Source organism: Lithobates pipiens, unplaced genomic scaffold (genome assembly GCF_037356315.1).
Source record: "Lithobates pipiens isolate NorthernLeopardFrog02 unplaced genomic scaffold, aLitPip1_a1.2 Scaffold_27, whole genome shotgun sequence".
Lineage (NCBI taxonomy): Eukaryota > Metazoa > Chordata > Amphibia > Anura > Ranidae > Lithobates > Lithobates pipiens.
Window position 1 is genome coordinate 9,609,815 of NW_027507788.1, and position 25,391 is coordinate 9,635,205.

A 25,391-nucleotide genomic window follows, 5' to 3' on the forward strand; every position below is an offset into this window, starting at 1 on the left:
CACTATATATTGTGGCAGCAGGAAGGTAAAGTCACCTGGTTGTATCCAGGATGGGAAATATGTGTGCCCTAGATTCAGGCTTTATGCAGACTTGTACAACTAGAGGGGAAAAGTTAATGAGCCCAGCTGAAGTAAGTGGGCTCATTAAGACCTCTACAAAAAAAAAACCAGCATGCTTAGGGAGATGCTCCATCCTGGAACCAGTTTTGTGTTGTATAGACTGGGGAGTGCGACACCTGTTCTGTGCGGTGAGACAACGCCTGTGTGGCAAACCTCTACAACAGAGACAGGGACTGGTGCAGCACAAGGCTGCACTCAGTTGTTAGACAGGGAATCTAAGTGTGTAGTTAGAGGTCGAGCTGACCAGGATTTATTTTCATGTTTTATTTTTGTTTGGCTGTTATATGTATCACTGCATGTAGCATAAATAAACCGCTTCTTTTGTTTTTTGCACCTACAACGCGGTCTGCTGTGCCTGATTTTGTGTTGTGAACCCATCCAGGGGGGTCACACACACCCGCTGCCGAGCTAACCCCTCACAATATATATATATATATATATATATATATATATATATATATATATATATATATATATATATATATATATATATATATATATATATAATTAAAAAAATTTGCTAACTTTTTTTAAATGCAAAAAAAAAGTATCCTTCTGCCAAAAAAACACTGCGCTTGCAAGATCACTGCACGAATACGGTGTGACAAAGTATTGTAATGCAACAGACGAAAAACAAGCTCTGGACTGCCGCACTCTTCAGAAGACCACTTTCTTTTACTGGAAAATCACAGCTCAATACAGCGAACAAAGAAAAATTGCTGACGTTTCGCACTAGCTGTAGTGCTTATTCATCAGCAATTTTTCCTTGTTCGCTGTGTTTGTTGAGCTGTGATGTGATTTTCCAATAAAAGAAAGTGGTCTTCTGAAGAGTGCGGCAGTCCAGAGCTTGTTTTTCGTCTGTTGCTAGTGGTAACAGCCAGCACTTGTGGCTTCCCAGCCGAAGAGACAGTTTACAGCCTGCATGTGTGCTCCTGGAGCGGTGAGATCCCTTCTCCTTCAAAGTATTGCAATGACCGCTATATATATATATATATATATATATATATATATATATATATATATATATATATATATATATATATATATTATATTTATTGATATATATATATATATATATATAAAATATTTATTGATATATAATGTTTGGGAGTTCGAAGTAATTTTACAGCAAGAAAAACTAATTTTAACCTGTAAGTAACAAATCAAAAAAAAAGAGGCTTGGTCCAGAAGTGGTTAATAACCAACTAAAATGGAATCCCTTTAGACACTTACTGATACCCAACAGGATATATCTTCCCCTCAGATACGGAGAGATCCGTCAGCATACCCATACAGTCTATCTTCATAGCACCTAAAAAATAAAATTGATAGTTTGATTTGCTTTGAAATATTATAAACTGAGAAATGTTACTTTTGAACAGAAAAAAAACATCCAGTGCAGCAAAATCTCTTTCCAGTTCATTACAGGCAACATAAAATATAATAATAAGGTCATTTCAATCCAAACAGAAGACTCAAACAAGAGCTCCCTCTGATAATTAGTGTCATATTCACAAATCTCTGCACCCTCTACAATGCAACCATGGACAGCTTTTTATTTATTTAATTTTTTTAATCTTAATTGTATTGCATTTAAATATACGCTTACGCTAGACATGCGCAATTTGTTTAGTTCCGAATTCATTTAACAAATGTAGACAAAATTAGTTAAATTCGGAAATCCAAAAATTCTAAAATCTGAATAACTTAACAATTATAGGTATTATAATAATAAAAAAAAAATCTATATATCTCTATCATATCTCTATATCTAATATCTATGTATCTCTAATAAAAAAAAAAAAATATATATATATATATATATATATATATATATATATATATATATATATATATATATATCACTTTTTTTTTTTTATTATAGGTATTGGCATTTCCGTTAAAATTTGGCTGTTAGTGAATGTAGGGAAAACGAATTTAAAAATGATCCGTAATTATTATTCATTATTATAATACAGGATGTACATAGCGCCAACAGTTTATGCAGCGCTTCACAATATAAAAAAAGGAGACAACACAGTTATAATGCAATAGGATTAAGAAGGCCCTGTTCAGAAGAGTTTACAATCTAATAGGGTGGGGCAGGTGGTACAAAAGGTTGTAAATGTGGGGAATGAGCTGATGAAAGTGGTAGAAGAAGATTAGTTGGAGACATGAAGAGATGAGTTTTCAGGGATCGCCTGAACGTAGCAAGAGTAGGGGATAGCTGGACCAGTGGAGGTAGCGAATGCCAGAGGATGGGAGAGGCTCTGGAGAAATCCTGGAGATGAGCATGGGAGGTGGAGACGAGGGAGCTTGAGAGTAGGAGGTCTTGAGAAGAGTGGAGAGGACGGTTTGGGTGATATGTGGAGACAAGATTGGTAGCTCCGGGGGGCAGAGTTGTGAATGGCTTTGTATGTTGTGGTTAGCATTTTGAATTTAATTCGCTGGGTGATCGGGAGCCAGTGTAGGGATTGGAGGAGAGGATTGGCAGACACTGATCGGGAGCCAGTGTAGGGACTGGAGGAGAGGGGTGGTGGACACTGATCGGGAGTCAGTGTAGGGATTGGAGGAGAGGGGTGGTGGACACTGATCGGGAGTCAGTGTAGGGATTGGAGGAGAGGGGTGGTGGACACTGATCGGGAGCCAGTGTAGGGACTGGAGGAGAGGGGTGGTGGACACTGATCGGGAGCCAGTGTAGGGACTGGAGGAGAGGGGTGGTGGACACCGATCGGGAGTCAGTGTAGGGATTGGAGGAGAGGGGTGGTGGACACTGATCGGGAGCCAGGGAAGGGATTGGAGGAGAGGGGTGGTGGACACTGATCGGGAGCCAGTGTAGGGGTTGGAGGAGAGGGGTGGTGGACACTGATCGGGAGCCAGTGTAGGGATTGGAGGAGAGGGGTGGTGGACACTGATCGGGAGCCAGTGTAGGGGTTGGAGGAGAGGGGTGGTGGACACTGATCGGGAGCCAGTGTAGGGGTTGGAGGAGAGGGGTGGTGGACACTGATCGGGAGCCAGTGTAGGGACTGGAGGAGAGGGGTGGTGGACACCGATCGGGAGTCAGTGTAGGGATTGGAGGAGAGGGGTGGTGGACACTGATCGGGAGCCAGGGAAGGGATTGGAGGAGAGGGGTGGTGGACACTGATCCGGAGTCAGTGTAGGGATTGGAGGAGAGGGGTGGTGGACACTGATCGGGAGCCAGTGTAGGGATTGGAGGAGAGGGGTGGTGGACACTGATCGGGAGCCAGTGTAGGGGTTGGAGGAGAGGGGTGGTGGACACTGATCGGGAGCCAGTGTAGGGACTGGAGGAGAGGGGTGGTGGACACTGATCGGGAGCCAGTGTAGGGGTTGGAGGAGAGGGTTGGCAGATGCTGAGTGGTTGGTAAAGTGAGAAAGTCTGGCAGCAGAATTCATGATTGACTGAAGAGGGGAGGAGCCTATGGAGAGGCAGGCCAATGAGAAGGGAGTTGCAATAATCAAGGCGAGAGATGACATGGGAGTGAATCAGGCTATTGTAGTTGTGATGTGTCAGACTGACGCACCACCGGTCGCCGCGATGCGTGCAGCGGCTTTATATCCCGAGGACGTCATATGACGCCCCAGTCAGGGTTTGAAACCACTTTGCCGCCGCCATTCTGCTATATGGCGGGTGGCATATGGTTAAAAGTCAGCTACAAACACTGTAGCTGCTGACTTTTAATAAGGACACTTACCTGTCCAGCGAGCCTGCGATTTTAGCCGCACGAGGCCGATCCGTCCATCGGATCGAGTGCCGGCGCCACCATCTTAACGAAGGAAAACAGGCAGTTAAGCCTTGCGGCTTCACTGTCGTTTCCTACTGTGCATGTGCGAGTCGTGCAGCACTTTGTGAATGGCCCCCTTTTTTTTCACGGACACACACATTGCAGAAGAAAAACGGAGCAGCTCGCTGAAGAGGAGGAAGTGCCGTGGAATAGGAAGAGACAGATTAGAAAGACTGCCTAGCAACAGGGGTTTCTGGTAAGTTAAAAAAAAATATTTTTTGTGAAGCGTTTTGTTAGGGCGGCCCTCCAATTTAAGTAATCTGGTGGTTTAGGACAGCTTGAAGTCCCCGAAAGTTTACTACATTTTGTGGGACAACCCCTAGCTTCGTGGGACAGTCTGTATAATGGGAGTAACTGATTAAATGAGGTTCAGCCAAATGGCTACAAAATTAGATGGCTGGCCGGCTTTCTTACCGATCATCATGTTGATGTTCTCCGGCTCCAGGCCCTGCAGAAATTTCCGTCTGAAGCTGATCCCCTCAAAGTCCACGTAGACCCTACGAAGCACGTCAAAAGAGTCCGTGTCCACCTTCTGTACATAGATACACATTAAGAGAAAAAAAAACAACAGGTCAGTAGTCTCATCACTGCATTCAATAAACATGCATTAACAGGATAATAGAGTACTGATAATAGCCAGTGGCCAGGGGGAGTGGAGCTGGAGATCTGTTATCCTTGTTCTGGGTCTTTACACCAAGTACTGGGCTTTGAATACTCAAGTCAAGTCATGAACTTGTAGAAGGTGGTCACAGCTCGGGAGACTAGAGCAGGTCTGAGGCAAGCTGGACTCCGGGAAACACCCTAAATACAGATGAAATACCTATAAAGAGCCGTTTCACTGGTCAAAGGATTTGTATTTCTGCCCATTCGTGCCTGAGATTTACTCAGCTCTGCCACACAGCACATCCCCCTGTGAGGCAGGAGACGTGGTTTTACTCTTCTACAGTTTGGCAACACTGACAGGTCTTTTCCCCTCCCCCAGCCAGTAAAAAATGAAGAAGCAGCAGCAGACTGAAGACCTCAAGTCTGTAAATAATGCAATTGGGAATAAAGGACTTTGTAGTAGGGAGTACCAATACCATTTTTTTTTTTTTTTTTTTTTTACGAGTACCTATAGTTTTTTTTTTTTTTTTTTTATTACTTGCCGATACCAATTACCAATACCTACCGCAACTGTTGCTTTTAACTTCAGCTGTCAGCAATGGTACAAAGCATTGAAAGGTTATTTACAAAATTAAATTGATTTTTTTTTTTTTTTAATTTAGCGCTTTTTCATGTGAAATGTGTAAAAAAAAAAAAAATGTATATATGTATGTATATATATATATATATATATATATATATATATATATATATATATATATATAAAATGGTTCATAGTTTATAAAATAGACATGAATTTCCCTTAGTTCAAATGGCGGCGCCGGGACCCGATTCAAATCGCCGGGACTGGGGACCCGATTCCTTCACACATGTGCGACTTGCGGATGCGACTTCGGGGATCAAAGTCGCAGCCTATGCTTTTCAAGGGCAACCGTTTTTGGTACGACTTAAAGTCATAGCTACTTTGAAAAAGGTGCCTGCACTACTTCCGCCCCATCCAAATGAACTGACAATTGCGCAGTCATGCAATGCGGTACCAAAAAAAAAAAATTTGTCCCCCCCCCACAAATAGAGCTCTCTTTTGGTGGCATGTGATCACCTCTATGGTTATTTTGTGCACTATAAAAACAAAAAAAACTATTTTGGAAAAAAATTTATAAATCACATTAAGCGTATATTGATTGTTGTGCTCAAAAAAAAAAAAAAATAAAAACACTTATAGCATCTATAAAATAGGGGATATAATTATGGCGTTTTTACACATTTTTTATTTTTTTTTTTACTAGTGATCTGCAAATTTTTAGTAGGACGCGCGACGGCTCCTAAGTGGCGTGGCGATGCACCCCCTTAAAAACATCCGCCGATTCGTCTAGGGGAGCCATCCTGCCGCCGAAAAACGACGGCGCCTGGTCAGCAACTGGTTAATGAGACTTTGATGCATAGGAGTGTAAAATTGGATCAAAGTCGCATAAGAAATCGTGCGACTTTGGTGCGAATGGAGCCTGGGCTCAGCTGTACAACCATCACCAAGTACGTCACTTACCTCCTTTACCCTCCTCCACATTATCAGATTTATTACACAGTAGAGTAGTACAAAAAAAAATAAACATAAAAATCTACTCTGCTAAAATGTAGCGTTGGGCGTTAAACGTTAAGCCCCGGCAGACTCATCTCCCTCCAACATGAGATCCTCACCGTGCCGTCCAAGAGTTTGCCGTGTTTCTGGCAGAAGACCTTCTTGTCTTCTTGGAAGGTACAATTTCGGGCCCGGGCACACATGAAATGGAAGTTGCTCTGGCATGTGGACAAGCAGCAGCCCACGGTGGCTCCAGACTTCAAACAGAACTCACAGCGCTGTTCAGGGAACACAAAAAGTTAGACATCAGTGCGGCATCATCAACTCCCACTGGAGGACATCCGTATAAAAAAAAAAAAAAAAAAAAAAAAAAAAGGACAAGGTGGGTGCACAAGCAACCTTTATGCAGTAGACTTTGGTAAGATGGTAACATTGCACTCACAAGTTACTATGCAACTATAGAACGAGGTTACAGGAGTAAGACGGCTTGTCATGAGCCTGAGAAGAAGTGTTAGTGATACAAAAGGCTGATTTTTATTTATTTTTTTGGTTAAATAAACTGCTCTGTGCAACAATATCGTACAGAGGTTGCTTATCGCCTCATCTGGCAGTCAGCAACACTCCTCCGGGTGCCTCCTTAGCAAGCAGGCACTCTGCACACAGGCTCTGGACCCGGGCCTGTGTGCATTCATAGACACAGTCAGCGCTGGTGAGCCACGTCCATCTCACAGGAGAGCTGCACGATTTTGGCTAGCATGGGAATCACAATTTATTTTTTTTGCCTAGAATAAAGATCATGATTCTCACGGTGTAACATCTTTCACATTATACAATAAAATTGGGCTGGCTAACTTTGTTCATTTTTTTTTTTTTTAATTCTTTAAAAAGTGTTTAACCACCTCAATACCGGCCTTTTACCTATTCTGGACCTGCTCTTGTGCCAAATGATGGCCTTTATTAGCCCTTTTTTTTTTAAAGAAAAAAAAAAATATTATATATATATATATATATATATATATATATATATTATATATATATATATATACACACACACACACACACATACATACATACATATATACACACACACACACACACACACACAGTGGCCTTGAGAAAGTATTCGGCCCCCTTGAACTTTTCATCCTTTTGCCACATTTCAGGCTTCAAAACATAAAGATATAAAAATTTTATTTTTTGTGAAGAATCACCAACAAGTGGGACACAATTGTGAAGTGGAACGATATCTATTGGATTTTTGAAACTTTTTTAACTAATAAAAAAAATGAAAAGTGGGGCGTGGAAAATGATTCGGCCCCCTTGCGTTAATACTTTGTAGAGCCACCTTTTGCTGTGATTACAGCTGCAAGTCGCTTGGGGTGTCTCTATCAGTTTTGCACATCGAGAGACTGAAATTCTTGCCCATTCTTCCTTGCAAAACAGCTGGAGCTCAGTGAGGTTGGATGGAGAGCGTTTGTGAACAGCAGTTTTCAGCTCTTTCCACAGATTCTCGATTGGATTCAGGTCTGGACTTTGACTTGGCCATTCTAACACCTGGATACGTTTATTTGTGAACCATTCCTTTGTAGATTTTGCTGTATGTTTGGGATCATTGTCTTGTTGGAAGATAAATCTCCGTCCCAGTTTCAGGTCTTTTGCAGACTCCAACAGGTTTTCATCCAGAATGGTCCTGTATTTGGCTGCATCCATCTTCCCCTCAATTTTAACCATCTTCCCTGTCCCTGCTGAAGAAAAGCAGGCCCAAACCATGATGCTGCCACCACCATGTGTGACAGTGGGGGTGGTGTGTTGAGGGTGATGAGCTGTGTTGCTTTTACGCCAAACATATCGTTTTGCATTGTGGGCAAAAAGTTGGATTTTGGTTTCATCTGACCAGAGCACCTTCTTCCACATGTTTGGTGTGTCTCCCAGGTGGCTTGTGGCAAACTTTAGACGAGACTTTTTATGGATATCTTTGAGAAATGGCTTTCTTCTTGCCACTCTTCCATAAAGGGCAGATTTGTGCAGTGTACGACTGATTGTTGTCCTATGGACAGACTCTCCCACCTCAGCTGTAGTCCTCTGCAGTTCATCCAGAGTGATCATGGGCCTCTTGGCTGCATCTCTGATCAGTCTTCTCCTTGTCTGAGCTGAAAGTTTAGAGGGACGGCCAGGTCTTGGTAGATTTGCAGTGGTCTGATACTCCTTCCATTTCAAAATGATCGCTTGCACAGTGCTCCTTGGGATGTTTAAAGCTTGGGAAAATCTTTTTGTATCCAAATCCGGCTTTAAACTTCTCCACAACAGTATTACGGACCTGCCTGGTGTGTTCCTTGGTCTTCATGATGCTCTCTGCGCTTTCAACAGAACCCTGAGACTATCACAGAGCAGGTGCATTTATACAGAGACTTGATGACACACAGGTGGATTCTATTTATCACCATCAGTCCTTTAGGACAACATTGGATCATTCAGAGATCCTCGCTGAACTTCTGGAGTGAGTTTGCTGCACTGAAAGTAAAGGGGCCGAATAATTTTGCACGCACCACTTTTCAGTTTTTTATTTGAAAAAGGTTGAAAAGTTCAAGGGGGCCGAATACTTTCGCAAGGCAGTGTGTGTGTATGTATGAATGAATGAATGTATATATATTTTTTTATTATTATTTATTCATTTTTATTAGGGCTGTTGCCAATTAAAATATATATATATTTTTTTTTAAATCGACTAATTCCAAATTTATAACGCACATACAGATCCAACTACTTTTAGCCGATTCCCCTCTCCCGCTATCCACCCCCCCCCCCCCTCTGAGGCCAACTTTCCATAAAGTTACTTAGCCAAGACAAAAAGGAATGCCAAAAACAGACCGACCACCTTACAGAGCTGCAAGGAGGGTATACCATTGACACTTACCATTTGTCGGCCTCGAGCTACCGCCGCATGCACGTTTTTGAGGGAGCCGTCGTTCTCCTCAAACACCTCTGCCGACCAGATAGCGCAATTGATGTGAGTCCACTCGTTTTGTCCAATATACAGCAGTCTCCCGGCGTCCTTGAGAAAAGAAAACCAAGTCAACGACAGCGCTGAGGCAAGAAAAAAAAAAAAAAAAAAAAAAACAATAAAAAAAGTAAAATTCTACAAAAACTATGCTTGGCTTTGTTTACCTTTGGGTCATCATCTCCGTATTTTAGACAAAGCACACATTGCCGATTGTCCTTCTCCGGAAGACCCCCAAATTCCCCCTCCTCTTTCTTGACTGAAAAAAAAAAAAATAATTTAAATAATTTTTTTTTTTTTTTTAAAGATAAGTGTATGAAAACAATATCACACTTGCAGCTGTCAATGTCATACAAGACACAAAATTACTTTTCAGTGGCGGTGTAGGGTGCAGGATATCACCATTGCTCGGATGATGGCCATCTTCTCTATCCTTCCACAGGGCATACGAGTGATCGGAATATGGCGGCAGAACGGCATTAGGGAGAACGCTGCAACACAGAATAATAAGAACGGAATTCAGGGCTGGACTGAATGGGGACCTCAGTTGGTGAGAACAGAGCAGAAATCCAGCAAGTTAATGAATGTCTGTGAACCAGTTATAGGGTACACTGTTGAAGGCTTTGACGAAACGCGTCAGTTTAGCCTGTACCCATGTAACCAAATAAAGGACTTTTATTCAAGAGCATCCGAGTCGCCAGCCCTTTTCTGATTCAAGTACTACATTGTTAACCCTTTATTTTCCTTAGGTAACAGGGTCACTTACCTCCCCAGCTCTGATTAGATGCAGGTAGGGAGAATAAAATAAAATAGCACCATCTGAGATCAAACCTACGTCACGGATCCACAAGGCTAAGGACTCTCTCTGCCCCATATGACTAAATGGTCACGTGCCAATCATGAGGCAAGATTATGGACATAAAATAAGAGCAATGGACGCCCTCCCAGAACTGGACAACCCTGCTCTATATATAGCTTTCAGATACAGCACGGTCAACAAATGGTTAAAGTAAAAATCCAGTCAAAATACAAAACAAAAAACACTTTAAAAAATGTTAATGCAAAAAAAGAACTAAATAAAAAAAACCCACACACAATACATAACCCTTTTTTGTAAAATAAAAAGGAAGGATTATGTATTATGGGTGGGTTTTCTCTTTTCTTTTATTTTTTTTTTTTACGTTAATGCAAACAAAATTATATATTTTTTTTGTATTTTTACTTTTTTTTGCATCCATTGCTCTTATTTCATGTCGTAATATTTAAAAGAAGCAGAAGGAGCAGAAAAAGAGCATCCCCCCCCCCCCCCAAAAAAAAAAAAAACTGCAAAAATAGTGCGAGATTTAAAAAAAAAAAAAAAAAAAAAAAAAAATTATTAAGATTATAGAGGCTCTAGAGAATAAATTGGGTTTGTCTTTTTTTTTATCTCGCAGCTTTTATTGGGGGGGGGGGGGGGGGGGGCTTTTTTTTCAAAAATGTTAACGCAATAAAAACACAATGCAAATTATATTATATTATATTATATATATATATATATATATACACACATATATATACACACATATATATACACACATATATATATACACATATACACATATATATATATATATATATATATATATATATATATATATATATATATTCCAGTCAAAATACAAAAAAAAAAAAAAATATATACCCTTTCAGATGAAGCGAGACCAACCCAAACTGTGCAGCCACACAGCATGGTGCAATTGCCACGTATTGGGGGGATGCTATATTCCAGTCGTAGGGTCAAAATGTTTTAAGAGATCTGGTCACAGAACAATTGATATTTAATTCCATAGGTTGCCCAACGAGTCCTCCCTGGAATCTTATGAAGTTTAGGTAACTTCGGATTGCTCCACAAAGGAGGATTGGGAAAGCTCTCTGGGAGGGGGTTCCACCCCATTTCAAATATGGAAACTTTTATAGGAAAGGTTAAGGATGTCCTTCCCTCCCGTAGTAGAAGAGCCAATCCCTACAAAGCGCATTAATAGGAGCTTCATATGATTGTATACAAGGGCAGCCACAGAGGCGTGGTACACTTACCTGTCCATAGACTTGTCATTCTTCTTCCAGTATTTTGAGTCTTCAACACTAAACCAGCTAAAGGATTTCTCCAGAAGCTGCAAATCAAAAAGACACAACAAATGCTCAAAATGACCAAAAGCAAGTCCAGCTAAGAAGTTCCTAGTGACTGGACGGGGTTTATACTTCACTGAATAAAATTCTCTGCCCTTCCGTATATAAAATGACAAGAATGCAATTCACACCGGACGGTGAAACAGAGCCGGAGTCTGGTTTCAAATATAGATTCTGACTTTTTGAGCCATCCTAATTAACCGCTTCAGCCCCGAAATAATTTACCCCCCCCCCCCGACCAGAGCACTTTTTGCGATAAGGCGCCGCTTCGCTTTGACAATTGCGCGGTCATGCAACGTTGCATTCAAACAAAAACTCATGTCCTTCCCCCGCCCACAAATAAAAGGTTTCTTTTGGTGGGATTTGCTGCATTTGTTTTTTGTTTTTTTGGCGCTATAAACAAAAATAAAAAAAGCGACAATTTCGAAAAAAACAAATGCATTTTTTACCTTTTTCTATAATAAATAGCCGCCAAAAATTTAACAATTTTTTTTCCTCAATTTAGGCCAATATGTATTTTTATATATTTTTGGTAAAAAAATAAAATAAAATCAACTCTCAAAAAAAATGTAAAAAAATAAATATAAAAAAAAAAAAAAAAACAACACCTCGCAATAAGTGTAAATTGATTGGTTTTGTGCAAAAGTTATAGCGTCTACAAAATAGGGCTTAATTTTATAGCATTTAAAAAAAAAAAAAAAATAGTCTGCGATTTTTATTGGGACTGTGACATTACAGTGGACAGATCGGACACTTGACACTATTTTGGGACCACTGTCATTTATACAGTAAAAATGCACCAATTACTGTGTAAATGACACTGGCACGGAAGGGGTTAAAGGGGTTGTAAAGTAAAAATTTTTATTTTTTAAAATAACAAACATGTCATACTTACCTCCACTGTGCAGCTCGTTTTGCACAGAGTGGCCCCAAACCTGCTCTTCTGGGGTCCCTCGGCGGCTGTCTCTGCTTCCTCCCGCAGGTGCTTCTCACGTTAATGCGAGCTCCCTCGCATTGGTGAGAAGCACTGCGGGCGCGCTCCCGTGATACAGCCGGCGGCTATAGCCGCTCGCTGTATCACAAGGCCCCGCCCCCCGGCGCGCTGCGTCATTGGATGTGATTGACAGCAGCGCGAGCCAATGGCTGCGCTGCTTTCAATCCATCCACTCCAACCAATCAGCGGCCAGGCTGAGCGGCGAAGAGGACGGCGGGGGCGAGCGCGGGATTTTCAAGGGGTCAGGTAAGTAAAAACGGGGGGACTGGGGGCGCCAGCAGTGTGAGATGTTTTTTCACCTTAATGCATAGAATGCATTAGGCTAGGTTCACATTGCTGCGATGCGGGAACGCCGCGAATCCGCAGCGTTTTCCCGCATCGCATACCTCCCGCCGGCAGTTCACACTGCCCTATGCGGACGGCTGGGGATGTCAATGTTATGTTAATGACACCCCCAGATCCATCGGCATATCGCAGTGCGATCTGCCGACTCGCACAGGAATCGGATCGCATGGTGTGAACCCCCATGCGATCCGATTCCGTTGCGGACCCAAAAAAGGGTCCCGTGCGAGTTTGCTGCGGGACCGCTGCGAGTTCAGCCATACTATCTGTATGGCTGAACTCGCATCGCTACGGAGATCGGATGTGATTTGCTGTGCGAATCACATCCGGTTCTCCCCCCGCAGCGGTGTGAACCCAGCCTTAAGGTGAAAAAACATTTACCTTTACAACCCCTTTAAATACCATTTTTCACAATATAAAAAAAAAAAAAAAAAAAAAAAAAAAAAACTTGGCCTAACTTTACTGTTGTCTTATTTTTTTAATTCAAAAAAGTGTATTTTTTTTCCCCCAAAAACAGTGCGCTTGTTAGACCGCTTTGCCAAATATGGTGTGACAGAAAGTATTGCAATGACCACCATGTTATTCTCTAGAATTAAAAAAATAAAAAAGGTTTAAAAAAAAAAAAAAAAAAAAAAAAAAGTAATGTATTCTAAGTAATTTTCTAGCAAAAAAAAAAAAAAAAGGTTTTTTAATTTGTAAAACAACAAATCCCAAAAAGAGGCTCCATCAACTCCGCCGGACCGCCTCCCAGGGTCACGACTCCGGGGGCCGGGGGGCTAATAAATCAAATATCTAAAAATGTTTTCTTAGGACACATTTTATAGGGCTTGATTTTTTTCCCTCTCCCCCCTGGAGGAGTTGTGACCCTGGGGGAGGCGGGGTTGATCAACATGTTTGAACTATTTATAAGAGCCCCAATTCATTTGTTAGCCATGATTAAGGCCTGGCGCCCGAAACGCGTTTGATTTTTTACATGATTATTACACATTTCAACAAAGAGAATTTGATTATAGCCGTTGCACTGGACCTCCAGCTCTCCCTATATATATATATATACACACATTGAAGAAAATGACTTTGTCGTATTGACCAAAACATAACACGAGTTACCTTAACATACAATGTCTTCAGAGCTTCACCATCTTCGTGCAATGACCCGTCCTCCAAATGTTTCTGAATGATCCGCACCATGTCGTCATTGAAGGAGGCCTGGAGAGAAAAGGGCAAAGATATATATATTAAAAGCCCCGATAGGACGGAAGGGGGGGGGGGAGATTATAGGAGGGCGGGAGGCAATACTCACTATGGAGTTGTAGTGACCTTCCTCCAAAATTTGCCCAAGAGACTCCAAATCACAGGGAGTGTAGAGACACTTTGTTTCGGACTGTACACCCGAACACTAGGAAAAAAAAAAGGGGGAGAAGGTTACAAATGTGGGTGGGGGGAGGGGGGGGATTAGAAAGAGTCGGAGCACCTTTCAGTGGAAGGATCAGCGTTCTTGTGCATGTCGCCATCTAGTTAAATTTCCTGCCCCTGGATTTGGTCAAACCCTCATGTGGGTAAAGTGGGTGAAGAGATGATTGTGGGTTGTAACTCATGAGCTGCTGTATTACCTGTGAGCAGTGCAGGAGAGGAGAGGAAAGTTCGGAGGTCAGGAGACTTTGCAGGATTTCATGAAAACCGGCAGTCAGTTCTGAGAGCATGGCCTCTCTCCATATTGCACCACCTTCACCCAGACACGGCGGGCATGTATACACCACACTGTCGGGTAAGTTGGAGAGGGTCTCGTACCCCTCATCTGAAAGAAGGAGAAAAAAAAAAAAAAAGAAAAAAAAAAAGAAGAAGAAGGAAGAAGGAGGGGGTCAAAGTTAGTGCAAAACCCATGAAGACAAAAAAAAAAAAAAAAGGGGAAGAGGGACAGGGTTGGGGGGACCCATTAAAAAAATAAAAATAAAATAAAAAAAGGGGAAGAGGGACAGGGTTGGGGGGACCCATTTAAAAAAAAAAAAAAAATAAATAAAAAAGAAGGAGCAAAGGAAGAGGAAAAGAGGAAAAGAGGAAGAGGAGACCCACAAAAACAAGAAGGGGAGAGGGACAGGGTTGGGGGACCCACAAAAAAAAAAAAAAAAAAGAGAAGAAGAGTAAGAAGAAGAATGAGGAGGAGGAGGAGGATGAGGAGGATGAGGAGGAGGGACAGGGACAGGGTTAGGGGGCATGACTCATGAAAACAAACAAGGGGAGAGGGACAGCGTTGAAGGTTCCAATTTGTTCCTGAGAAAGTGAAGCGAATCCACGAAACACGTCAAGATTTTTTGGATGCAGTGAGGTTTCCAACCTACGTTTTTATCTTTTATTTTAGAGATTACCCCAGCGAGTCCCTCACACTTGGTGGGCACGCACTTATCGTGTTGGGTACAGTATGCTTACTGTGTTGGGTATACTGTGGTTTGTTTTGCGCTATATTATGCCCAACAGTGCTGCACACCACCCATTCGCTTGCTAATTTTCCATGTCTTGCACTCACCAAGGAACCCTTTGCACTTGGTGTGTACCCACTTATCGTGCTACGTATAGTATGGGGTTTTTTTTTTTTGCGCTACACTATACTGTGTTGGCTATACTGTGGTTTGTTTTGTGCCACACTATGCCCAACAGTGCTGCACACCACCCATTCGCTTGCTCATTTTCCAGGCCCTTGCACTCACCAAGGAACTCTTCGCACTTGGTGTGCGCTCACTTATCGTGCTGTGTACAGTGCACCCATTGTGCTGGGTATAGTGTCGTTTGTTTTGTGCTACACTATACCCAACAGTCCTCCATTCGCTTGTGGCCAATTTTCTATGCCTTGTACTCACCGGTGGGCACGCACTTGTGTTGGGTACAGTGCTCTTACTGTGTTGGGTATACTGTGGTTTGTTTTGCGCCACACTATGCACAACAGTGCTGCACACCACCCATTCGCTTGCTAATTTTCCATGCCTTGCACTCACCAAAGAACCCTTAGCACTTGGTGTGCACCACTTATCGTACTGGGTATTGTGTGGTTTGCTTTGCACAACACCCAACAGTGCTGCACACCACCCATTCCCTTGCTGCTAATTTTTCACACCTTGCACTCACCAGTGAGCACCCCCTCACACTTGGTGGCACGCACTTCTCGTGTTGGGTACAGTGCGCTTACTGTGTTGGGTATACTGTGGCTTGTTTGGCGCCACACTATGCCCAACAGTGCTCCACACCACCCACTCACTAATTTGCCAGACCTTGGACTCACACTAGGTGCGCACCCACTTATCGTTCACCCATTGTGCTGGGTATAGTGCACTTAATGTGTGGTTTGCTTTGCGCTACACTGGGTATAGTGTGGTTTGTTTTCATGCCTTGTACTCACCAGTGAGTCCCTCACACTTGGTGGGCACGCACTTCCAGTGTTGGGTACAGTGCGCTTACTGCGTTGGGTATACTGTGGTTTGTTTTGCTCCACACTATGTCCAACAGTGCTGAACACCACCCACTTGCTTGCTAATTTTCCAGGCCTTGCACTCACAAAAAGGAGCCCTTCACACTTGGTGCGCACCCACTTATCGTTCACCCATTGTGTGGTTTGCTTTGCACTACACTATGCCCAACAGTGCTGCACACTACCCATGCGCTTGCTGCTAATTTTTGACACCTTGCACTCAGTGAGCCCCCTCACACTTGGTGGGCACGCACTTCCCGTGTTGGGTATACTGTCGTTTGTTCGGTGCCACACTATGCCCAACAGTGCTGCACACCATTCATGCGCTTGCTTTTTTCACACCTTGCACTCAGTGAGCCCGCTCACACTTGGTGGGCACGCACATCCCGTGTTGGGTACGGTGCGCTGTGTTGGGTATACCGTGGTTTGTTTGGTGCCACACTATGCCCAACAGTGCTGCACACCACCCACTCGCTTATTTTCCAGGCCTTGCCCTCATCAAGGAGCCCTTTACACTTGGTGTGCACCCACTTATGCTGGGTAGATTGCCCCCCATGGCACTGGGTATAGTATAGTTTGTTTTGTGCTACACTATATACCCAACAGTCCTGCACATCCTCCATTCGCATGTGGCTAATTTTCCATGCCTTGCACTCACCAGTGAGCCCCTCGCACTTGGCGTGCACCCACTTATCACACTTGGCGCACAGGATCATCTTGCTGTCGTAGTCGTTTTCTTCATAGCAGCGACTGCACATGGGACAAAAGCTCCCTGTCCAACAGAAAAAAGACGACGCTTAGAGACATAAAAAAGGACATGCGAGGTAAAGCGAAAAAATGATATACCGTAGAACAGAAATCCCACCTTTATTATACAGGGCAAAGCAAGGTGTACACAGGTTCCCTCCTTCCGTCAGCTCCAGGTCAGCGTCCACTGCGGGGCTGGCTCCGCAGCTTTTACAGCGAACGCAGGATGAGCACATCTGCAAAAAACGACAGGATAGGTCTGAGTGGGTAAAAATCGGCACACAGGGGCCGGCTGTACGGTGCAAGCCAGCGATTCGGGTTAGCAAAACAAGTCTGAAATTAAAATTGTTTCCACTCACCCAGCCTTTGCCACTACGTGGCGGCTTATTGGGATAATTTGGTCCGAGGCAATAAATGTGATAATTTGTCTGGCAAAGTTCACACTCCAGCAGAGGCTGCAATACACAAAAGGATAAAAAAGGATTCATACACCAAGTAACTCACCCAGGATGTCAATTTTATTTAAAGACCAACTCTGAGCAATGACGTAAAGAAAAAAAAAAAAAAAAAAAAAAAAAAAAAAGGACACACCGCTACCTTTTTAGCTTTCCCCTTGTGCCCACAGACGTTGCAGAATTTGCAGCGCTGGCAGCACCAAATGTCCTCCTGCTCAGGCAGCGGCCTCTCGGACTCCTCCAAACAGAACGTGTGGAAGGGCTCGCAGCACACCCGACAGTACAAGAACTAGAAAGAGAGAGAGAGAGGGGGGAAAAAGCGTGAGTCGGAGGAAGTCGGAGAGAAACACCCCCCCACCACAGCAAATCGTAAAGCGGCTTTACCTCATGATGTCCGCGGCTGGCGCAGAGCAGGCACACGTGAGTCGGTGTTATAGGGAACGATGTCAATATACTGAGTCCTCCCATCATCCACACGTTCTGCAGGTCGCAGTCCTCCTGAAAGACATATTTCCACAGAAAGAGTAAGTATACCAAAGAAGTAAAGGATGCTTTAAATAAAAGGGACGTCAACACCACAGAAAGTTAAAGCGGAGGTCCACCCTAAAGTGGACCTTCCGCTCATTGGAATCCTCCCCCCCTCCGGCGCCACAATTGGCACCTTTCAGGGGGGGTGCAGGTACCTGTACAGTAGAGGTATCTGCACCCACTTCCGGCACAGCTATCAGCGGAAAAGGGCGTAGATTTACGCCCCTTTCCGAAAGTCCCCCGCTGCCTGCTGGGAAACACACGGATCCCAGGGACAGCGGGGACCATCGTTATTGCGCAGCGGGACTTGCGCATGCGCAGTAGGGAACCCGGGAAATGAAGCCGCAAGGCTCCACTTCCTGACTCCCATACCCAAGATGGCGGCGGCAGCACCCGAGAGACAATCAAGAGATCGTCTTCGGGTGCCGACATCGCGGGCGCGCTGGGCGGGTAAGTGTCCTTATTTTAAAAGTCAGCAGCTGCAGTATTTGTAGCTGCTGGCTTTTAAAAAAAAAGGCGGAACTCCCGGTGGACTCCCGCTTTAAGTAAGCTGCACACATTAACCCCATTTCAGGCACCAAAAGAGAGGAGGAAAGCAATGCTCAGATGAATTCTTCTAGGTCTAGAAGGTAGACATAAAAAATAAAAAAATAAATAAAATAAAAGTGCTCTTGGCTATGACCAAGACTTATTGCTGAGACACGCAAGATGCTGTAATTTGTGTACTCTGCACACCATAATAAAAAAAGTTATTTATTCAGAAGAACAAGTTGCCGGCTCTCCATCCTGCTCTATCAAATTATTTCAGACACCAACCCCATCAAAGTACTATAGAACATGAGAAAAAACGGAATCCACCAACCCCATGGATTAGAACACACGGTGAAGGGGAAACCACATAAAACGCAGGACTTTTTTCCTTTTTTTTTTTTATTTGTTTATTGCAGTTTTTTGCACAGAACAAAAACAAACAGATTATGCTAAACACAAGAAAATTAGCAGAACAACTGCTTGAGGGTACGTCCTACAGTCATACAAAACTACACAACAGGATGTATGGAATGGGACTGATGACGGACCCTAAATTTAGATGGTGCCGTCCATTTCTATAAACACACAGTATCCTCCGACAGTCATGATAGTAAAAATGTCAACTAGTAAGGAGGAAGGGTATGCATAAGCATCCGAAACCCAAAACACGGGACTTTTAGTTGTGCCAAAATAGGAGAAAATTATATATATATCTAGATCTATACATACACACACAAATCCAAGATCCCAAGGGCCAAATGTGGCCCTTGGCTTGCCATTATCCGAGGTCTTTGAGGCAATCGTCCTAGCCCCCCTTCTCCCCCGCCCAACGGTGGAGGCACCACTCCTCCCCCCCACTGATGCCCAACGGTGGAGGCACCACTCCTCCCCCCCACTGACGCCCAACGGTGGAGGCACCACTCCTCCCCCCCACTGACGCCCAACGGTGGAGGCACTCAAACGGGCCCCCCTCTTACGCCCAAAGGTGGAGGCACTCCTCCTCCTCCCCACTGATGCCCAACGGTGGAGGCACTCCTCCTCCTCCCCACTGATGCCCAACGGTGGAGGCACTCCTCCTCCTCCCCACTGATGCCCAACGGTGGAGGCACTCCTCCTCCTCCCCACTGATGCCCAACGGTGGAGGCACTCCTCCTCCTCCCCACTGATGCCCAACGGTGGAGGCACTCCTCCTCCTCCCCACTGATGCCCAACGGTGGAGGCACTCCTCCTCCTCCCCACTGATGCCCAACGGTGGAGGCACTCCTCCTCCTCCCCACTGATGCCCAACGGTGGAGGCACTCCTCCTCCTCCCCACTGATGCCCAACGGTGGAGGCACTCTTCCTCCTCCCCACTGATGCCCAACGGTGGAGGCACTCCTCCTCCTCCACACTGATGCCCAACGGTGGAGGCACTCCTCCTCCTCCCCACTGATGCCCAACGGTGGAGGCACTCCTCCTTCTCCCCACTGATGCCCAACAGTGAAGGCACTCCTCCTCCCCACTGATGCCCAACAGTGAAGGCACTCCTCCTCCCCACTGATGCCCAACAGTGAAGGCACTCCTCCTCCCCACTGATGCCCAACAGTGAAGGCACTCCTCCTCCCCACTGATGCCCAACAGTGAAGGCACTCCTCCTCCCCACTGATGCCCAACAGTGAAGGCACTCCTCCTCCCCACTGATGCCCAACAGTGAAGGCACTCCTCCACTACACTGCATGCATCATGATATACTCCACATATCACCACCAAAGTGGGCCAATCATCCTATGGTCTTTCCACTTGGTCATGAAACATGTCCTGTTTGAGCTTTATCACCGTTTTCATGTACAAGCGTGGATCTTGAGGAAGCAAATTAGGTGAAACGTGTTGATCCTTGACACAATATTTCTTATAGGTTTTTGATAACAATTTGGATATGGCTGATGGCGTAGTCAAATATAGACTTTTTTTTTAATGTGGCGTTAAATAGTGTAATAAAGACTTTAGTTGATGCGATGTGTATGTCGATTTCGGCACAACTACGTCTCCTGCGTTTTGTGGTCTCCCCTTCACTCTGGCATTTTTATAGTCCATGGGGTTGGTGGATTGCTATTTCTTTTGTTCCATACATCTCTAACATTTCAGTGTTCTTTAAAGATTGCAGTAAAAGAAAAAAAAAATATCTCACCTTGAAATCTACGCGCAGTCGGTGGGTTCCATCGGAAGATTTGATTTTGGTTGAGGCGCCGTTCAAGGTTGAGTCCTTTGGGAATGGAAGAGAAAAAAAAAAGACCGTGAAAAACAGGAGGAAAAAAAAGAAGGATAGAGGACAAAGCTGCAGAGGACTACCCGGCTATAGTAGACCCACCTGCTCCTGGCCCGATCTGGCACGGAGGATCACGGGCTGCTGGGGAACTCTGCGTGGCTTATTCTGCTCCTCCGAGTCCTGAGGAAGTAAATCTGTGACATGACAAGAAACAGATTTTTTTCTCCCCCTAGAAAACACGTCGCTAAGAACTATACGTACAGATCAGAAACAGCAAACAGGGCTAGGGAGATCTCCGGACTTTAGAAAGAGAGAGAACATTACGCACGGAGACGTCGAACCTTTAGCTTAAAAACGAAAGAGTTAACGACTCTTACCGGACTCTCGCCGCTGTTTCCTGCGGGGGGCGCTCGGACTCGGTTCGAAGTCTGAATCCTCTGAGTCGGGGAATAGGTCGTAGCAAGGGCGTTGCCTCACGCAGCGTCGGCTGGATTTTCGCTGGGACTGGACGCCGGGCTCTAGGCGGTCGGAAGCTTCCGTGTCATCGTTTCGACTGATTTCAACAAAGGAATGGTTGGAGTCAGAGCTGCTCTCTCGTGCCTGGAGGTGCCGGATTGGTTTTCGGCCTGTAGGTGGGTTAGGAGAGAGAAATTTATATATTTTTAAAATATAAAAGTCTACAGTTATTGCTCTTTATAGCCCCCTTTGAGCGGGATTCTGAAGGTTACATTCAAGTACAGCGAGAGTCTAAATATCCTCACAGTAGAAGAGAATTTTTTGAGGGGGGGGGGGGGGGCTGAAACTCTTGTGACCAACTGAGAATTGGGCTCACCTTTCTGTGCCTGCCTCTGCTGTCTTCTGGCTTCTATTCGCTCACATCTCCGGTACCTGGAGAGAGACAAAAAAAAAAAAAAAAAAAAAAAAAAAAACACAAGCTTAAATCTGTATCCCAAAGTCCAGACCTCATCACCACCATCCCTCTCCTTTTCCATAATTGCTGTAGACCAATGTTTCTCTACTCCAGTCTTCATGTACCCCCACCAGCAGGTCATGTTTTCAGGCTTTCCATTATTTTTCACAGGTGATTTGATCAGTTTCACTGCCTTAGTAATTACCACAGCCGTTTAATCTGAGGGAAATCATGAAAACATGACCTGTTGGGGGGGTACTTGAGGACAGGAGTTGACAAACATTGCTGTAGACCAGCGGTCTCCAAACTGCAGCCCCCTGCCCGGAAATGTCCCTTTGCTTGCCTTTATCTGCTCCTTGGGGAACTATTCCCCCTCCCCCACTGGCACCCGAGGGGCCGCCATTCCTCCCCCTGGCACCTAACGAGGGGCTGCCACTCTCCTCCCACTGCCCCCCCCCCCCCCGAGGGGCCGCCACTGCCCCCCCTATGAGGGGCTGCCATTCTCCTCCCACTGGCCCCCCCAACGAGGGGCCGCCATTCTCCTCCCACTGCCCCCCCCCCCCAACGAGGGGCCGCCATTCTCCTCCCACTGCCCCCCCCCCATCGAGGGGCCGCCATTCTCCTCCCACTGCCCCCCCCCCAACGAGGGGCCGCAATTCTCCTCCCACTGGCCCCCCCCCCCCCCCAACGAGGGGCCGCCATTCTCCTCCCACTGGCCCCCCCCCACGAGGGGCCGCCATTCTCCTCCCACTGGGCCCCCAACAAGGGGCCGCTATTCCTCCCAATAGCACCCGAGGGGCCGCCATCCCTCCCAATAGCACCCGAGGGGCCGCCATCCCTCCCAATGGCATCAGCGATGGCATTGTTTACTTTCACTGACACCAAGACACTATTCCTCTCACTGACACCAATGAGGGGCACTAGTCCTCCCACCGATACCAACGTTGGAGCACTATTTATCATACTGACAACACCCATGGGGCACCATTTTCACTGACACCATTTTCTACTACCAACAGTCTAGCCCCCCCTAAAGTCAAAGGACAGTAAACTGGCCCTTTGTTTAGAAAGGTTGGAGACCCCTGTTGTAGACTGTCATCTGTACCCTTGAGTCCTGAATTAATCACATCCATGCCTCCCCCTCCTGCCTTCGATGAGGTGTGTAGACTGAGGTCTGTACCCTAAAGTCCTGAATTCATCACCACCATACCTTCCCTCCCCCTCATCAATGAGGTGTACACCAAGCTCTCTGCCACAGAGTCTAGGACTCATCACCACCACCCCTCTCATCTTCAATGATTAGTGTAGACCAGTCTGCATCATTGATTCCTGAATTGACCACCACCATACATTTCCTTCCCATCATCGATGTGGGCCTATATTCTCAAGTCCACAATTATTCACCATCCCTCCCACCCCATGGTGTGTGCACACTGAGGTGACTATCCTAACGTCCAGTGTGCAATGGCATCCTTCATTCTCATATTGACAGTACTAGAGAAACTGCAAAACACTGCCCTCTCCATTGGCCAGTATAAGACCTCTGCCCCGGGCAAGCCAAATCGGTATTCTGGCACCCCTCTGACTACGTTCTGTGTAACGAAACATGTAAGGGCGGAGCCAAGCAGTGACGTCATCATGCCAGCTGGACTGCAAAAGTTTGCCTGTTAATGCCTGGCCGTTTCTATTTTTGTGAGTATATTGGTTGCTTTTAATAAAGCTTTTGATAATAACTGCACTACGGAGGTTCATTCCTTTATGTGTGATCCCAATTCTCCTTCCTAAAACCTGCAAAAAAAAAAAATCTACCTCCGTGTAGGAAAATCGACCATGCTTACACGCAGCACTGTTTTTTGGTGTTGGGCCCGCCAAACTTTGTCTTGTCCTTGCAGTTTACGCATTTGCCGCAGTCTTCCATCACGTTGCAGCCTTTGCACTTGCCGCATCTGGCCATTCGTAGCCTCACCCTGGAGGCGGGCCGCGGCCGGCGCATAGGAGGCGCCGGCGGCTGCCTGATGGGTCTCGGCCTGGTGACGGTGGTGGGCTCCGGCTCCGAGGCAGACGAATCTGAAATGCAGAAAAAAAAAAAAAATGTAATTCAAGGGGGAATCCAGACAAAAAGGGATAACGACACAGTAGGGGACTACCAAAAACGATGTCAAGTCACGCGCAAACTCCTGTGTGATCTTCCAACTATTCTTTGCTATATATGGCACAGCGGAAAAAAAAAAAAAAAAAAAAAAAGCAGGAGGCGGAGGCGCGGGGGGAGGAAGGGTAAGGGGCGGCGATGGGTGGGTTGGGTTGGGGGGGACAAGCATTACTTAGAGCCTGAAACTTTACAGATCTGACCACTTCTAGATTGTAAGCTCTAACGAGCTGGGCCCTCTGATCCCTCCTGTATTGATTTGTATTGTAAGTGTACTGTCTGCCCTCATTTTGTAAAGCGCTGCGCAAACTGTTGGCGCTATATAAATCCTGAATAATAATAATAATAATAATAATCTCTCACCTTCTCGAGGTGCTGCTGCTGCTGGCACTACGGTCTCTCTCTCGCACAGCGGCAAGGCACTCAGCCTGGGGATGTCCTCTGGGATCATAGCTCGTGGCTGCCCAAGAGCGACGGCGGGATGGCGGCACACGTGTTTGATCCGGGGTCCTTGCACTGGGGAATCCTGCCCCTGACGAAAGAAAAAATAAATATATATATATATATAAGTCACATCTGCCCCACACCCCGAGCTGGGCTCCCCCTGCTGTCAGAACTGAGTATTACCTGCACAGCCAAAGTTGTAGGGCCATTTTCTTGCTGGGTTAAGTCTTTTGAAGAATTAGCATTTGCACCCTTTAAAAAAAAAAAAAAAAAAAAAAAAGACAAAGTTTAACCGCTTAACCCATACCGGGTACTTTTCCCATAGTAGTAAACTATAAATACAGCGCTCACAAACAAAAACCCTTAATAAGTGATGACAAAAACATAAAAGTCCATATAAAAAAAACTGTGAAAACACAGTCCCAGTTTTATATGGACTTTATGTTTTTGTTTGTGAACGCTGTATTTATATTTTTTATTACTATATCCAGGTGTCTAGCACTTTGTGTTATGCAGCTTCAGTCATTTTTTTTTTTTAATCGCCCATTTTTTTATTTATTTTTTCACACCATCAGCGCAAGTTTTTATATCTAGATTATAATTGCGCAGACATGCTACACTGTAACCATATCAAATTTTTAGCATTTTATTACCACAAATAGAGCTTACTTTTGGTGGTGTTAGATCACTGCTGGGGTTATTTATTGCGCAAAAAAAAAAAAAAAAAAAAATACAAAAAAATAAAAAAATGTAAATAACGTTTTTGTTATAAAGTTTTGTAAATACGTTTTCTCCTTTACTGATGGGCACTGATGAGGCTGCATTGACGGGCACTAAGGCGGCACTGGCAGGCATTAGTGATGGGCACTGACTGGCATAATTTGTGTGCACTGGCACCCCTGGTGGCGATGGGTGACATAACTGGTGGTTAGTGAAGGGCATCCCTGGTGGACCTCCTCGAAGGGGGGAGGGGCTGCACTGATCATCAGCGCAGAGCCCTCGTCAGGAGAGCAGCCAATCAGCTCTCCTCTACTCACGTCTGTCAGACGCAAGTGAGGAAATGCCGATACAGGGCTTTTCCGGTTTACACCGTGAGAGGCTCTTTTATCTAGATAGGTGTTGCGGTGTGTCAGACTGACACGCTGCACCACCGATGGCCACGCACCCTCGCAGGCGCGTGCCAGCTGTAATCCTTAAAGATATCATATGACGTTCCAGTCAGGACAACGGAACCACTACCCAGCCGCCATTCTGCTATAGGCCAGGCGGGAAGTGGTTAACCACTTAAGCCCCCGGGAAAGATATGGCCGCTGAATGACCGGG

The 25,391-nt window shown here is 45.1% G+C and overlaps 1 protein-coding gene across 2 annotated transcripts in view; it reads right to left on the minus strand.

Annotated features, from left to right (window-relative positions):
• KMT2B (lysine methyltransferase 2B) overlaps nt 1-25,391 on the minus strand; it is a 76,703-nt gene that overhangs the window by 22,295 nt on the left and 29,017 nt on the right. For both annotated transcript variants that reach the window (XM_077456395.1, XM_077456394.1), the window contains exons 4-25: nt 24,252-24,320; nt 23,988-24,156; nt 23,317-23,545; nt 21,401-21,456; nt 20,946-21,194; nt 20,671-20,762; nt 20,491-20,565; nt 17,649-17,762; nt 17,407-17,553; nt 17,169-17,264; nt 16,928-17,045; nt 16,721-16,834; nt 14,216-14,400; nt 13,906-14,001; nt 13,713-13,811; nt 11,174-11,250; nt 9,470-9,591; nt 9,268-9,359; nt 9,017-9,154; nt 6,222-6,380; nt 4,338-4,455; nt 1,354-1,432 (exon numbers count right to left, since the gene is read on the minus strand). In XM_077456395.1, the coding sequence (XP_077312521.1) occupies nt 1,354-1,432; nt 4,338-4,455; nt 6,222-6,380; nt 9,017-9,154; nt 9,268-9,359; nt 9,470-9,591; nt 11,174-11,250; nt 13,713-13,811; nt 13,906-14,001; nt 14,216-14,400; nt 16,721-16,834; nt 16,928-17,045; nt 17,169-17,264; nt 17,407-17,553; nt 17,649-17,762; nt 20,491-20,565; nt 20,671-20,762; nt 20,946-21,194; nt 21,401-21,456; nt 23,317-23,545; nt 23,988-24,156; nt 24,252-24,320 (2,693 nt within the window). The remainder of the gene's footprint in view (nt 1-1,353; nt 1,433-4,337; nt 4,456-6,221; nt 6,381-9,016; nt 9,155-9,267; nt 9,360-9,469; nt 9,592-11,173; nt 11,251-13,712; nt 13,812-13,905; nt 14,002-14,215; nt 14,401-16,720; nt 16,835-16,927; nt 17,046-17,168; nt 17,265-17,406; nt 17,554-17,648; nt 17,763-20,490; nt 20,566-20,670; nt 20,763-20,945; nt 21,195-21,400; nt 21,457-23,316; nt 23,546-23,987; nt 24,157-24,251; nt 24,321-25,391) is intronic.